This window comes from Strix aluco, chromosome 4 (genome assembly GCF_031877795.1).
Source record: "Strix aluco isolate bStrAlu1 chromosome 4, bStrAlu1.hap1, whole genome shotgun sequence".
NCBI lineage: Eukaryota > Metazoa > Chordata > Aves > Strigiformes > Strigidae > Strix > Strix aluco.
The window spans coordinates 107,267,499-107,284,564 of NC_133934.1; the positions used below are offsets into that span (position 1 = coordinate 107,267,499).

Below are 17,066 nucleotides of genomic sequence, written 5' to 3' on the forward strand. Positions count from 1 at the left end.
TTAGTGATGCTTTAACTGCTCAAATACAACTTTCAGCATACACCACCTATACCTGTTTTCAGCATCTGCTTAGCAGAAACTGCTGAAAACAAGGCATAGTGAATACAGATCAACTTGGTAATGCTGATGAAGCTTTTGAATTCCTTTTGCTGACCAACATTTATCAGATTATGGGGTAGAGTTGGATCCTAGGATAGTCAAGTCATATTTGTTGCTATTAAAAGAGGATTCAGTAGCAACATAAACCAAGTGCTTAGGGATTCCACAGAGCAAAAACAGAACAGGTGGTCCAGTATTACATATACATGAGTAACTTTATTGCAGTGGCTAGTGTTTTGAGCTAATTAAGTTGCAATAGAGGTGCCCATATATGATATAAATAACGATTAGCTTCAAATCATATCAGTGACTGTCAAAGAAACTCTTGGCCAAATTCCGATGCCATTACTGATTATATTTGCCAAACCTCCAAAAATGCATGTTCCAAGCAGCTTTGCACCTGAAAATGTATGTAGGACATGCATAGAGACACAAACAGTAGTAAGAAAAATCAGAGCCCAAGAGTTTAACCAAACATGGGAGTCTCTGGGCTTTACTGAAGACCCTATGAAAGCACTGCCAAACAGGCTGTGCACACACAGCCAATTGTGTACTGGGTGGTGCCAGAATTCAGGATTTATGTGAGTCCCTATTTGCAGACAATGAAGAAATCAGAAGTGCAATGAGAAGCAACTTCAGGCAGCCAAAAAAAAAATCATTTAGTGAACATTCTGAACTGTGAAATGGTTCATTCAACAAGAACTCTTTCCTTCAGAGAGCATTTTCTGTTTGGAGTAGTCACCTGAGTATAGAGGCACTTCTAGTGTTATGAGGCAGAAGCTTCTTCCTACTTTATTTGAAGTGCAAAAAACCGAAGTATGCTCATTACTAACACAGTACAGACTTCTGTATCCATTTATGAAAAGAGTTGGTTTAGTAAATGCGCAAGTTATATGCATGAAAACGGGTATGTTAAATGCCTCGGAATTTACTGTTCAGATTTTCTCAATGGTTGTAAAAACTGTCCAAGTTCAAATGTGAAAATTAAGGAGCTGAGTAAGGTGTCTCAAGGGTATTTTCATAGGGTATTAAAGATATACAGTGGGATCCACATACACAGAAAGATTGAGTATATTTATAGTAATTGGCAATTTGTACTAACTTACAAAAGACAGAAATCTACTTAAATGTATCTGACCATGTGTGTTCCAAATCCAAAAGGTCTCACAGAAATCATGAATCATTTTTCTGTTGAAGAGAAAAATCAGGGATATGTGGAAAGACAAAGAGCAGAAAAATGGAAGTAAAAAATATGTCAGGAGTAACATATGTTGTTCAAAATCATAGCACTACAGAGCTATTTGACTCTAGAAAGACTAGATTTGAAGCACTGAATTTCTCTCCACACTGGACTCAAAAATGTCTTTTATTATGGAAAACATCTGATATTTACAACTTAACAGACCAAAAGAAAGAGACATTATGTAGACAGTGCTGCCTCATTGTTACAAATAAAACAGCACAGGGGAAGACACTACAGCTAGTCAAGAAGAGATTCACCAGAAGTTGCTGGGAAGAACAAGGCAGTAATTTTATAATCTGTAGATACACAAGTAGAAAAATTCACAAAGCGAGCTCAAGAAGTGCAAAAATAAATAAATGGAATAACGGGGAAATAATTCACTACACAGGGACAAAGAATTCCAATAGGCTAGTAGTATTAGGCTAACAGTGAATCGTTTTCAAAAAGAAAAAACAGTTCCAGTACTTGCACTATTTTACTCTAAGTAGGAGCTAAGAGAACATATATTTTACATCAGAAGATGCAAACAAAGAGCTCTCTTCCATTTCATTTTCCAGTAACTAAAGAAAACACAGTTTGAGATGCAGGACACTCAGGCTGCATCGTGTACTGTTTTATGGGGCACACAGTAGACATAATCAGTCTTTACATTTGATCTTGTTTCTCTCAAATAGCTTTTCTACTAGGATTTTGCTCCTTCCTTCCTTCAGAGGAAGAACTTTTCAGCTGTCGCTCAAAGATAATAAATTCTGTATGTACCAACATGCAATTCAGCTTATCTGTGTGGTCCACTGAGACAGTCACCTCTTAGTGTCTCAAGAACATCAAAATACCTTCAGCCAATCAGCTTGTTAATCAGCCACCATTTCATACACTAATCAGTAGCCTGAGGAAGCAAGCCTTAACACACTAGACTCTCTCCCAGAAAGAGGGCAAGATCTGGACTCTTACTGGTCCCATGGATGCTGTTTCCCAGAAAGATTTTTGCAAAGTTAGAGATGCATGCTGTGACCTATAGGGAGTATCTGCAGGGGTTGCCACTGAAGAAAAACAAAACCAGACAAGTAACTTTTAGAAAACCCAACCAGCAGTACCAGCAGTATCTGTTAGATAAGCTTTTGCCAGTGACTTAAGGCATACCTTGCCAACTAAAGCAGGAATGTTCATAGAGTTGGTTGCAAAGCCCATTCCATATGCCATTGCAGATTCTACACCTAGGAACCTGGCAACTAGCTTTTCCAGCTCCTCATGTTTGTCCAAGTTTCCTGCACACAAAACAAATGAGAAATTCAGAGTGAGAAGAAGCTTTCACTATTGCTATATTCTATGAGAATTTCCACCAACCAAGCCGCTTTTTATTTAAAGGCCCATAAGGGAATACTGAAAAAAAAAAAATGTGAAAACAGAAGCGAGTCAACTGTTGTTCCATGTAAACTAAACGCAGCAGATCAATTTGTCTTCACTAAAGTAAAGTCTTCTTTATTGATTCATCTAAAGTTCAAAAGCTGGAACAAGTAATGTTTCAAAGATCTGCAATCAGATTACAGACTTCGAAACATACATTCAGGAAACATCCTATCTTGCTCCAACTTACCCATCTCCTGTCTAGTGCTGCACACCCCAGCTCCGTACTGGGACAGAACTTTAGCTGCTGCTTCTTGGCAAGTCCCAGCCTTCTGTGCAAATCCAAGGTAGTTGTAGGAACCCATATTAATAATGTCCTTTATCACTCTTCCTGTGTACCTGTGTTTTTTAAAACACCAAAAGTTAGGACACCCACTATCAAAACAATTAACTACACCAGAAGATTCTTATTTCAGTTTCCTAGAATACACAATGAAATGTTAAAAATCAATAGAACCAACCATTCAATTATTTCAGTACTGCCACTCATCATCCAACTGAAATGATCAGTGAAAAAGATGCTTCCACTATCTTATGGTCTCAAACTAGTTCCCAGAAGGGTTTACATGAAAGGTGAATTTGCTATCATATCTAAAATTGCTTGAGCCTTCTCAAGCCATTTGTTGTTTCTCTGACATATACTCTCTCCATCCCAGACACATACAACTTCCTTTTCAATTACAAAATAAGATCTCTAGATCAATTAACTTGGCAGCCCCTCAAGCAGGATATCCTCTAACCATAGAAAGGAAACACATCTGGCACTGCTGTGCTAACAATACGTGATAAGGAGATTAAGGAAGAAGTTTAGCAGGAAAAAAGTTTTAATTATTTTGCCCTTGAAAGTCAAGGAGAGACATGACTAGTTTCACCAAACACTGTGCTGCAAACCTCTTCATCAAACTTGTGATATGTTGTTTCCAATTTGTAAAAATCCTTGTCCTTACATTTCTGATTTTGCTTCTACAGAGTACCTGAGTTCTGACTCAAAACAATCATGTTAAATTCAGTTTCAGGCAGCAAAGTTTACTTCAAGTGTCAGGACTGATTCTAAATCAACACAAAGTCACATGTAGTGCAATCCAAAGTATCTACTCCAGGTTCTGATCATCACACACAAAAGGATTCATTTTATTATAGGCCCATGAAATCTTAACACAGTCAGGAGCCTTAGTAAGTAGCCAAAAGATTATACATAATCACCTTGGTGGCCAGATGTGTTTCAAAATAGCAAAGTTCATCGATTCAAGCCACTGGAAAGCTCAAAACAAACACGATTCACTGCTCCTTTAACCTCACAGCCTGCAGCTTGCTCTTATAGGCCCTCTACTTAAAGATAGTTGTTGGAAGCCTTTTCTTCAATTTTGACTCACGTGAACGTCCAGTTATAGTCATGGGAAACTCTCTCCATCATGTCCACTTTGGCCCCTGGCACACTGCAGATTGGACGGTTCCAACTGTCCCGAATGCGCATATAGAGGTTTCTGTTGTAGAAATTTTCAAAGTCCTGGTACAATGGGACAAAGTCCTGAAACATATCAAAAGCACTCAACGTAAAACGAAAATACTTATTACAGGAAATTAGGAATAAGAAGAATAAATTGTTTCTGTCATTTGACTGTAATTTATAAACGAAAAAAAAAAAGTATCAAGAAGACTCAAGAAAAAGTTAAAGAGTTCTTCATCACAAGTCCTGAAACCAGTTCCTCCCAAAGTGTTTTTAATCCTGGAAATCTGTGCTAGTGCAAAATTATTTGAAGGTGAGACAGCAGCAAAACTGAAGAAATTAATCTGTTAGATGGGATTTCCAAATTTTTTGACCTGCAAATCTACCACACCCCCAAGATTTCCTCAACAGCAGGTGCTTATTTGTATATAACTTAAGTACCTCATAGAATCTAAAAGCCATCAACCACAACTAGAAAAAACAATCGCGGCATTAGGACACGCTTCAAGTTAGAAACCCTCAATGAATTCTAACGTATAGGAGAGGGAGTGCTCAAAGGAACACAGAAACTGAATTGGGAGATCCTAATGACACAATGAGGTCTTGTTCTCTGAACTCAAATGGGACTTGAAATACCTTGGCTCTCTTTCCAGTTGTTGCTGGGTAGTTGAAGAAAGCACGTCTCTTGAAACATAAAATAACCCCCTTCATGAAATGCATGGGCATATAGTCTTTGCAAGAGATTTGTATTCAGCCTTCAGAGTTAAGCAGAGCAAGGGAACATGCAGTTGCTTTTTGGCACCGAACAGTATGCATTGCTCTACTGAACACATGAAGAATTTGTAAACTGAGGTACTCTGACATATTTTATTCTGTACATAAGAAATGCATTTAATATAGCAGCACTAGCCTCATTACAGAAGTTGCCACTAGAACTTTCCACTATGTTTTGTTCTGAATCCAAGCTATTAAGTTACATTATAGCACCTCTCTTCTGCACAGCTTATCAGCATTTAAGTCCCACAGGATTTCTTTGCATGAGCATTTCCTGAATTCTAGCTTCCCTTCCAACATTCTTCAGGAAAAGTAAGTGACTGTCTTGAATGGATAGCACACAAGAATGTCAAACTAACTGTGACAGCAAGGACATCTGAACGCTCAAGAATGTTTTTTTCTGGCCTACTTAAAATGCTCCAAACTAATGAGGTTTCTTTATTACTATTCAATTAAAAGGAAGTTTAACATTTAGTAGTGATAAGAATGCATAATTTATTTGCTACTGATGAAAGGAAAAAAAAAAAAACTTTTTAAAAATCTACAAAAGGAAAAAGTAGAATTTATGACAAATGTAAGAGCCAGCACAGCATTGCTTCCTGTTTTTCACAAGAGAAATGCAAACATGGTGAGGAGCATTTTATTTTTGGTGACAGGGTAAGACAGAATATCTGTCTGACCCAGTATTATGGTGCCTGATGTTTGTACCACTGAAGCAAAACTGGGAGCGTTTATGCCAGCTTTTTAATAACAACGCAAACAAATGGACACTGACAAGCTTTTACTTACAATGCTCAATGGCAAGAAGAGTACTTTTTTCTTTACCTTCCTATTTTAATGATTTAACAACCCTGTCCTTTCAGTTTGGAGTAAAAGAAACATCTAGATCCACCCCTTTGCATCCTCCTACCAACAGCTGCACAGGAAAGATGGAGCCCAAAAGGGCCAACTTCTAAGCAGACACAGTTGCCTGTAAACCCTTTTTGATTTGCCTGTGCATAATGACATGCCAAAAAGGCAGAAAGATACTAGTTTTCATCATTTTGACTATGGAAAAACAAAGCAAAATGAGCCAGTGATCACTTCTCCAGGGAAACACAAGTATGTCCTTTCTCAGCAAAGACAGATAGTGGGAACAAGATTTCCAAGAGCTAAGATGCACAGAGGGCAATTAGTTCTTCTGTGTTCCTCTACTTAAGTATAGTTTTGCATTATTTCACATGCACCAGGCCTTCTCTGAAGGCTCTTTGTCAAGGGAGGTTAATAGGGGTAGTAGGTCAGCTAACACAAAGCTGTAATCCCCTAGAAAAGCATTCGTTTCCTGAAGTAGCTACACAGCTCTATCCTTCCTTGACTTCAGTGTCTCACATTGTTCCAGGCTGAATCACTAAAACTGGTCACTTTTACAATGGAGAAAAACATCTTGGTGTTGACAAATGCATTCAAGAGCTTCCTTCATATGTGAAAAGTTACACAGCTACTGTACTCTTACAAAGTGGTGATATGCATGAGAGTACTTGTAGGAATATACTAACAAGATCCCGATTCATGACACAAAATTGAAATAATTATCTACAAGTGTCTGAAACTCTCTGTAACATCATTTGTAGAAGGGTGGAGGTACTGAGAAGATAAGAAAAACCTCTGGCACATCAGAAGATCGATACTTGAGGGCCTTGTTACATCTAACTATAATCTACCGAGATCCTTTTAAGCATTTTTAACTCCTCTTAACTATCTTTACATGAGACTTCAGCTTTGCAGTAGTTATTGAAGCGCACTATGCGACCCAGGAAACAACAGAGATTTTAGCCAAGATTCTTGGCTAGGATCAGAGGCTGGAAATGAGTCATTATACCAACTCAAGCAGATATGCCTGGGTTGATACAGTCCAATCTTACCTCAGATTACTGACCAGATAGAGCATATTTTATTTTGAAACCCAAGATGACAAAGCAGGAAGAGTAACAAGCTCAACTGGTGAGATAAAGACAATCATCCACAACAGGTTGACACCACCAAGATACACAACACAAGTATGATCTTGCAAGTCAACCGCATAACTAAGTTTAAATTGATTTAAATGGGAAGTAGAGAAGTTCTATGAACCTAATGGATTATAAGGAAAAAAGGTGTCTTAAAAGTCAACAAGATTTCAAGGAACAAATGAGTAAGGGAATTAAGGTCTAAACCGGGACACTAGCCTTAGTTTTTGGGGGTACCAAGCTGCAAGATTATAACAAAAGGCTCTAAATGAGGCATCAATTTAATACCAGCCCCTTTGTTGTCCATCCCACACCCCCTCAATAAGACACCCTCAGCTAGCTCTTATGAGAAGGTTCCTTGGAGTAGGACAGGCAGGAAGTGTTATTTTTGCATAAATGAAAACTGGATTGTCTATTTCCTCAGTAATCCTAACCCTGCCAAGAGGTTCTCATGACCCATGCATCTGAGAACACAAGAAAGAGAAATGGTAGGGATATCGTGCCTTTATAAATTCACTTTTGGAGTCCGAGAACCCTCTTTTGGAGCTGGTATACAGGACCAGATGGCTTGTCTGGTTGGTTTGGGCTTTGGCTTTTTTGTTTGTGTCATCTGTGTCCCACCACCACTCCTCCCCTGCCATCTTTCTACAGTGTGGCATTTCAGATGGAGAGTTAAGAAAGGACAGTACACCAAAAAGACCACTTGAATTCCTCATGGAAATTAAACGTTTTCAATCTTTGAACCAAGAAAAAACATTTGGGGAGGGAGGGGGTATGAAATCTGTCAATCCATACTATTTCAAATTGTCAGCACGTGCAGCCACAGTGCTGTGCTGCAACAGTGTCTTACTGCTGGAAGCAATCACTGTCACCTTTAAATGGCCTTCAGAGCTTATTGTTATTTTTCTATTAAGTTCTCATCCTATTTCAGATCCAACAATTCTAGCCATAACAGCCCTAAGAATATCAGCTTGAGATGGAACAGCTTCATTTGGAGGAAAAAGATAACTAGAAGTGAGTTGATTCTTTGAGCAATCTTCAGAGTAACCACAGTCAAACAACTGCAAAGGTTATACTGTGGCCAAAGGAGGAAGCAAACGCAGCATGTTCTTTCATTTGAATTCATATAAACATGGAACCAAGGAATCACAAACAGCTCCATTCCTGTCGATTTAAGCCTAGAACACATCCCCAATTAGTAAGGCGATACTTGATGAAGAAACTTAAGTACTAGTGGTCTCCCAGAAGCCTGAAAGGCATAGCAATTTCAAGAAAGAGTGAAACATCCCTCCGGGTGCAGCACTTCAGCATAAGTGATTTGGGAATCCAAGATTTCATCATACTGTAAATTAACACTACAACAAGTGAAGGTCATAATGAGAGCTTTGTAATCATTAGCTTGGGGCACAGTGACATGCAAATACAGTAATTATGCTGCTTTTAGAGCCAATTTTTCACAGTGTTGCACCTAAGCTAATAAATGGTGCCACGAGCACCAGTTGGGCTTATCTGCAATTCACATCATGGATTCCCTGATAATACAAAACTGACTCTGAACAGAAATCTAGTACACAACTGCAATAAATTTCAGGCTTCTAAAAGGAAGCAGAAAGACTAGTTCCATCTCACTGCTATATGAGTCAAGAAAAAGTGGAGCAATAACTGTGGATAGCCTTTATACCATCAGGAGGCCTCTGATGAGCTATACAGATTCTAAGACAATGTTGAGCAAAAGACTCCAGTTTACTGCCCCTGAGATACTCCTACAGCTCAGTTCCTGTGAACAAGTGTTTGAAAACCCCAGATGCTAGAAACATGTTCTAACTGGGCAAGCTACTGAGCATGAAGAAGTATGTTAGAGTGTTACTGGCCCCATTTGCACAGTTGCTCCCATATACAAAGTACAAGGCAATCAACAGGCAAATCAGACCGGAATAACGGTAAAAGTGATATTCATCCTGCCTAAAAAAGTCCTACAAGCATTTTGCAGATTTAACTACGTTGTATGACCAGACATTACATTAAATTGGGTATGCATAAATTGATTCCAGGGTAATTGAGAATTGTTAAAGTTTCTGCTTACCCATGCCTAAAATAGACTGATAATGCTTCAGAGAGGATGTGCTACATAACACTGGTTTCCAGGAAAAGCCTGGCTGGTTATATTTTAAACAAAGCCAAACCCATCAGAGTATTTCCTGGAAATCAGAACCAGCAAAGCCTGTCCCCTTTCCCCTTCTGTATTCCAGCAGTGAGTGAATATTAAGTTTTCCTGGAATCAATAGTTTCAATGCAAGGCTCTAAAATTCCAAAGAACTTACCCACTGTCAGAGACCGTCCCAATATAGACCTGGTGGAAAGCCTGCTCTTTACATTAGTTTGATCACTTTTGGTTCCTATTCTGATGCACAGACTAAGATTACAATATGAAGTGACAATTTAAGGAGGGTTTTGCTCTACTTAAATAAATTGCTCTTCCAAAACACACTAAAACTGAAAGTGGCTTTTTTTTTGTGTTTGTTTTTATTACTACATTTTGGACCTAAGTTTATGTTACACTTTTAACTGTAATCACCTTCAGAAACACAGCACAGAAAATCCACATACCTCAATTCCATGGCTTTCAGGACAAGTTCATTCATCCCTTTAGGAAACACTTCCTTGCACTAGGTAATTTTGTTTTGCTCACACACTGTTCAGCTCCACAGCTACTCCCACTGCCATTGCTTTGAACTTTTCACTTAAGCAATTATGAGCTATTTCAAAAAGCTAAAGCCGTTTTGCTTGATACTTAAGAAGATCATAACCCTCTAGCTGGCTTTTTAGAATTTAAATAAAAACATTACTTTCCACTCAGAGGTCACCAATCTGCCAGAAATTACCCCAGGTTAACCGCAGGGCTCCTCCAATTTGCATATCTTAATTAAAAAAAAGCAGGTGTTTCAAGCCTTTTCTGTGCACTGGTATCTGCATCCCCTTACCAAAATATGATCGGGCTGTCAGCCAGTAGCTTGATAGATTCAAATATTTGAAAATCATGAGAAACTGTTTCAAAACAAGTCATTGAGCATCCCCCAGTATCAAAATAAAAGCTGGCTCCCACACTAGATACACTGCAACATGCTCTCATCAATTCATTTAAAGGCAAGCAAAGCTTAAAGCAGCAAAGTGTGAGGATAAGTACTGTATGTTCTAGACCTCACATGATCACTTTTCTATTTGTCCAATATCGGAAACAGCTATTCCAACCTAAACATTACAAATGTGATTTGGAGAAGTACACTAGGCTGAGATTTCTTCAACACCAAAAAAACAGGATTTCCTATTTTTCATTCTTACGTAATACTCACTGGCACTTCTTACTAGCTCCATCCACAGACATCCTACATACAAAACAAAACCAGAATACGTGCATCTCTTCCCTGCAAGCCATTACCAACACACAAACTCAAAAGATTTCAATTCATCTGTCCAGGAAGTATACTTGCTAAGCAAATGTGTTTCAGGGTAAGATGCAATGCTAATTTACAAAAAATTTCAAGGCTAAATTTTTTTTAGAACTAGGATAATCAGTTTCTAACAAACTCTGTGCTTCAACATCCTCTGTGACAGTCTTTACTGAGAGCCTAATCAGATCTACTGCCCAAGGTCCTCCTTTTGTACATTCTCATGTAAAAATCATGACTGCTCCCCACAGAAAAGGACTACTGTAAGCAGTCTTGCACCTTACATACTGGTATCGGAACAAGCATTTCACAAAAACTGTGTAACAGAAATATAACAACTACATTATAGAGTAACTGCACCAACACTTCAGTTACCCTTTTATAATCCTCAAGTACCATGAGTACAGACCAATATTTAAACCTTTATTCTAATGTCTTGGTAGTTTTCCGCAACTGTTTGACTGTTCTCTTCTGCATCAACTTCTAGTTTATACACAGAAAAAACAAGGGTGTCATGTTCTCAGGTGACACAAACCAGAGTAGCTCAAATGCCATTAATGAACACATCATGTTTCAAGGTGAGATTTAGCCAGCAATCCTCATTCAGATATTGTAACTGTTAAAAGAGATCCAAGATTCTCACTTCCAGATTCCAGAAGTCAGTTGTGGAAATAGTGTAAATTTAAACTCCTGTACTTTTAACCAAATAAATACGTATTTAACCAAAATACCTATTACTCATTAAACTCCTATGAGAATGTTTCTATTTTGGAATTAAGTGCCTTACTATGAATCAGCTTAATTCTACCTCACAGTGCTCACACAAAGAAGCTACTGTGAAGTAATTTTAGGCATTGATTATTATACTGCATCTTAGCTAATCGACCATAAAATGACATGCACTTTACTCCAGTGCTGCCTCCAAAAAAAGCCTCCAATGAAGCCTTCCTTCTTCTTCCCCCTCCCACCCTTGATTATTTGTTTGTATTAGTAAGATGTCCTTCCCACCCTCCCTATTTTCTGCTAGTCAACTGTTTGTGTGGCTGCACAGAGAACCAGAAACCAGCAACTGGAAAACAAACTCCCTTAACATTTTATAAGCCAGACTGGCTCCCCAAAGCAGTTGAGAAAACCAGAACCCCAATCAGCAAGAGTAAGCCAATTCATTCCACCTTTAGAGCAAATCTCACTGGTATTCACTGTGCTAAGAGGGCTCACACTAAGAGTTAGCAGGAAATAGCTTGCGAACTGCAAGTTTAAACAGTAGCTTTCTTAATAGTAATTTATTCCTATGGGGCATAAAGGCCTCTAAAAATATTTTACAACTACTGAAAATTAGGATTATCTATTCCAGACTAACTGCTGAAGCAGACAAGATTTTTCATCTGGTAATAGCAGCTTTTGTGAATAGGTCTTATTATGAATCAATTTTTTTTACTTGCTGTGAGCCAGGGGTCAGTACCTCAGATTACTCACCAGCTAACCTGCTAGCGTTCTGGACTCCAGATGAATTTGAAGTCATCCAGCTTGTGCTCTGGTTCTCATTCACAAGCTTTTCTTTGCAACTGCTTAGGCTAAAGAGAATTAACTGCATGCTTCCAAATCAAAACACAGTCACCAGAGCAGCATCAGAAAGCCTCCCACTGCTGTCAAACTCAAACCAGATCCTTGGATAAGCATTTCTTTAACTGCTGATGCTGGCATATGCAGTCTTGCTCCCTGAAACCCTTGTTTCTGCAGCTGGGGCATCTCTCAGAATGTTGATGTAACTGTTTTGCAGCTTTGCAGTGAACCAGATGAGGGAACTGCTCCACCAAAAAATAACCCAACTAAAAGAAACATTTTGTTTAATGACACAGCAGTACTAGCATAATATTTGGGGCATTCAGAAGACAAGAAAAACAGCAGAAAACATGAAACACTGCTCCCTAAAGAAATGCTCAAGCTATAACCTCAACCACATTATTTCCCACTGACCATTATTTCCCAGTGGTTACCTTTTGTTCTTCTCTTTCTGTTGCATTTTGACACTTCTCAATCTTCCACTGCCGCATGAAATCTCGCAGATATCCAAAGAGAGTGAGAACGCCATAGCCTACGTAGGTCAGCACAGCAACCAGCATTGGTGTTTCTTCAAAAGCTTCATTGAAAGGCCTTTTGTATAATCCTCCATTGTGCACAATATGATTTAGCTATAGTAAAAATTTAAAGAGAGGCAGTTGTGAGCTATTCATTCAAGAAAAGGCAGATAGGCATTTCAGAGTAGTCCCTGGCCCTCCAATCAGCTATAAGCTCTGCATCGCCTAGCTCAAAGTACTTCCAGCTAGGTTCAGCCATTACTGATAAATACTGTCAGTCTTCATATACGAGGTTGGTAAGTTGTTGATATAACCAGTCACAGTTACCAATTTAGTGCAGTTTAACATCCCATTAATGTTCTTCAGCTTGTGAAGCTACATAGAGAGCATTGCTTACATCCAGGCCAACCAAAATGAAGAAACTGCCTTCCCCCTTCACCAAAAACTACGTAGGCACAAAGAAAAGAACAGTGAAGCTTCCCAGGCTCACTACAGGGAAAAACAAAATAGAAATGAATAGCTTTATTAATCTAAACAGTGTATTCTCAGGATTATGCGAACTGAAAAAGTAACTAGAAAATATCAAAATAGACTCAACTTTGGAAGCCTATATTACCGTAACAAAACAAGCATAATCTCTGTGTCTCCATAGCTGTTAGCCTAAAGATGCTGACGTAAACACTGTACTCATCCATGAGGTGGACATGACACCACAGACAAAAAAGTCATTGTATACACAGTTTCAACATTGCATATATGTCAGCACACAGAACAAAGCAAGGCTTTCTGCATAAAATCCACACTAAAAGTCATCTTGCTACTTACATACCATCTCTTGAAGATAAGAGCATGACTAGCTGTATAATACATGTGCATCTCCATCTCAAATACGATTACTGTAATACTTAATATTTGTGACTGTTACAGAAAAACTCCACAGCTACAAGGCAAGGGCTCACTCAACATAACACTGAGGGGAAAAAGGTCATGGTTTTAACTAGACTACTTGTTCAAAGAACTAAGTTAAAGATCAGATCTCAGAAGTCAATGTATCAAAACACAGAAACCCCGCAATTAGATGCAAATTGTTATCTGTATTCCTAAAAGTTATAGAACAGCTACCCTATAACAGAACAGATACATGTGAAAGAACACTCTCCAAGACATAAATCCCCTACCTGTAGCATCAAAGGTGACAAGTCTTACTCCTTGCAGAATAGATTTATTTTTCCCAGTACTCCTAGGTTTAGGGAAATTACAGCCTATTAGGTAATCTAAACAGATTAAGATTGGCATACAATTCTGTAACTCTGGTATGCAAATCTATTATGAAGGATGTTGCCAGATGTGCATGGGAGCAGCTAGAAGGAGGAAACCAAGATAATACATTTCAATAAATGCCTAAATTATTAACAACAACACACTGAAAAGAAGGCTAGGATGAGGATGTATCTAGTACGCTGCTCAAATTTCTCTGGACTGTACTCAAATTGTAGCATATAGCCAGATATAATAAGAAATGTATTTTTTAAAACATTCTAGTCAAAGAAACATCAGCACCTAGGAAAGAGGTTGATCCTAAATACACCAAAAAAGGACAACAGCAAATAATTAATGAGGGATGGGAGCCAGCAGACATAATAAAACCAGTTATTCACCTATGGCACCTGTACTATTATATGGGAAAGGAAGCCAGAGTTGTACTAACCTCTGTAACAGCTGATGAATCAACAAAGGCATACATTCTTGCTGGTGTCACCAGACACTGCATTATTTGGAAAGTGACACCTGTTCATCTCAGGTGCTGGAGCAAGTCTGTATTTCAAGCCTGGCATTAATATCTTGAAAGTAATTTTTCAGATGCAAGGGTCTGCTCTTAGGATACAATTATGCTATAGCTATGCAGTCATTGGGTATAAATTGCACCAGCACCTTCTTCCTGATACTCATTTCTACCTCCTCCCTTTTACAGACACAGAAATCCAGAACAAAGTTTAAAGCAGAGCAAATCCTTGATTTGGTCACCGTAGTTGCAGGGACTTTAGAACTGGTGCAAGTGTGGAAACAAACCAGCAAAGACAGAGTAGGAAATTCTCTTTTAGCAGGAACATTTACCCCAGATGCAGATAGCTAGCTTGCAGCACTTTGAGGCCAGTTTAATACAGAAGTAGTTTTAAACGCATACTGCAGACAGTGGTGGCTTAAGTTGAATTTCAATTCACAAAGCCATAGAATTTTACTGCATTCAGATCTGAGAAGGATCATGCACCAAAAAAACCCCAAACCAACAACCCCAAACCTATACACAATTTTAATCAGAATAAAAGCATGCTAATATTTTCCCAGGTCTTTAGAGGTGCCTCTGCTTGTGACAAATGCTAAAATTAAAGAAGTTATTCCACATGGTCAAAACCAACATTTCACAGAGAAAGGCCCTTTTGGGAATACCTGTATTGGTTCAAAACATACTTCAATCAATTTCACCTTCCAGTGTTCTACCAATGTGCTTATATGTCCTCGTACTCTCATGTCAGCTACCACATAAGCTGAGAAGCTTCTATGCTATCCTATCTGAATTAAACATTAAAGAAATACTCTGAATGAAATTCACAGACTTCTCATGAAGCATACAATGACCATAAATACACTCTAGAATTGCCTATAGAAGAGAATTTGTAGTCACATTTTAGATACAAGCCTATTTGTTTTTCCAAGAATGCCTTATGAATCCACACATTAGCCTTCAAATGAAGGCTTACATGCTGAAAGCTCCAAGCCTGCTGCCAAAGAGCAGCAACTTCTGTTCCAGAGACCAAGAAAGAAGGTGGCTACAGCTTAGTGATTCACTTCATTTTCTCGGGGGGGAAAAAAAGCATGCAAGATTAACACTTTTATGATTTCACAAGTCTTATGATAACAAAGTGAGCCATGACCTTTGAACTAGAATATACTGCATATCTAAGTGGAGACTACAATGAAAAGTCACCGTTCACCTAAGCGTGTAGTTCAAAAAAGCAGGTGTATGCTCACCAACATCTCCTGTACTGCCCAGACCGCATGCACACAGAAGAGCACCATCGCATTAAGATTCTCAACTGCAGAAGAAAAACCAAAGAGCACCACCCAGTTGGTTACAGAAGGCAGCAAAGAGATGGCATTCTGAATCAGCCACAGGTAATGACTGTGTTTGGGCCAAGCTCTTGGGGAAACAAATCACAAAGCAGTATTGTAACAGTTACTGAGCAGCAGCATCATAGAGCTACAGCTAGAAAGGACTGCACTGGTCTACATATCAGTGAGTCTGACTATAATCATCTCGCCAGCCTGGTTACAAACAGTTCCAATTCTCAAGACATTACATTACAAAACTGACAAGATTTAGTTCATCCTGCAAATTAGAAGCATTATGAGTAGCATGATAGCATGTCCAGTACAGGCAGAGGATGGTATTGTGGATGGATGCACATGCAGCAAAAGCACACTCAACCTGATGTTCTCACCCAACTACTACACAAAATTATGCTTTTAAAGACCATGTTGGCCTCCAAGTAACATCAGCTCTTGCAGTGCCTTAAGGTCAGGTACCATCAGAACAAGACTCCAGCTCCACAGACAGAGAAGTATTGCTGCCTATCCCGAGTTATTCAAATCGTTTAATGACATATATGGAAAACATCTCACATAATACCCCTTTTGCAGTTACCTTAGCATGTTTACAGGTCATCTAGCATTAGGGACAGAATAGTGTAATCTACACAAAAGTAGTTCTCATTTAAGCCACCCCACTGAGCATAAATTCACAGTAGAATGTATCCAATTGCATGCTTTATTGATTACAACCTCCACTATCCTACTGGATGTGAAGATAGCTCCTTTATCAGAGCATTAAAAAATCTGCAGTTCATAAACAGCAGTTAGAAGTAAACTTGCTTTTACTAGTAACCTTCACCATTTTCCATTTTCTAAATTTCAACAATAGGGTCTTCAGAGATGGACAACCATACCTCACCTTGTCATGGATTTACAAAGAAAGTAAAATGAAACCAGCAAACAGATACAGATTTCAGTGTTAATTATGCTTTCACTGTCAGCTCACAAAACAGGTCACATATGAGACTGACATTATTCTGAACCTGACTTTTTTTTCATTAAAAACTTATTTCTCAAAAGCAATAAAAAGAAGGGTTTTCAGTATATTTGCTATACCTGTGTCAGCAGACAACTTGGATAAGAACTCATCCTAAACAAAGTCAGCTTGGTACAAATTGATAGATGCAAAGGAAGCCAAACCAGAAGCCAAACACTCTCAGACTGAAGGGTGCCACCCTTAACTTTCAAAAGCATTAGAGGAAAAATTTTGTGAGAAGACAAAAGCCACGCCTAAGTACAGGAACATTTGCAGGCGCTACTGTAGACAACACAGGATTTTACCACAGGGATCTGGGTACATACTTTGCATGGCAGACATATACTTTAGAGAGAGAAGATGCTGCAAGTGCCACACACAGAGCACACAGTAAGAGAGATGTACACTAGAACTGGATATGCTGCTACCCCAGGAAAACCCTAACACTGTATTAAAGAGGCTGT

At 38.7% G+C, this 17,066-nt stretch overlaps 1 protein-coding gene across 4 annotated transcripts in view; it reads right to left on the minus strand.

Moving 5' to 3' along the window:
- Positions 1 to 17,066, minus strand: part of SPTLC2 (serine palmitoyltransferase long chain base subunit 2) — a 73,797-nt gene that overhangs the window by 50,085 nt on the left and 6,646 nt on the right. For 3 of the 4 annotated variants that reach the window (XM_074824829.1, XM_074824833.1, XM_074824830.1), the window contains exons 2-5: positions 12,396 to 12,590; positions 4,120 to 4,274; positions 2,937 to 3,085; positions 2,483 to 2,607 (exon numbers count right to left, since the gene is read on the minus strand). In XM_074824829.1, coding sequence (XP_074680930.1) covers positions 2,483 to 2,607; positions 2,937 to 3,085; positions 4,120 to 4,274; positions 12,396 to 12,590 — 624 coding nt within the window. Of the gene's footprint in view, positions 1 to 2,482; positions 2,608 to 2,936; positions 3,086 to 4,119; positions 4,275 to 12,395; positions 12,591 to 15,506; positions 15,546 to 17,066 lie in introns of those variants that run through there. The other variant, XM_074824832.1, reaches the window with a different exon arrangement.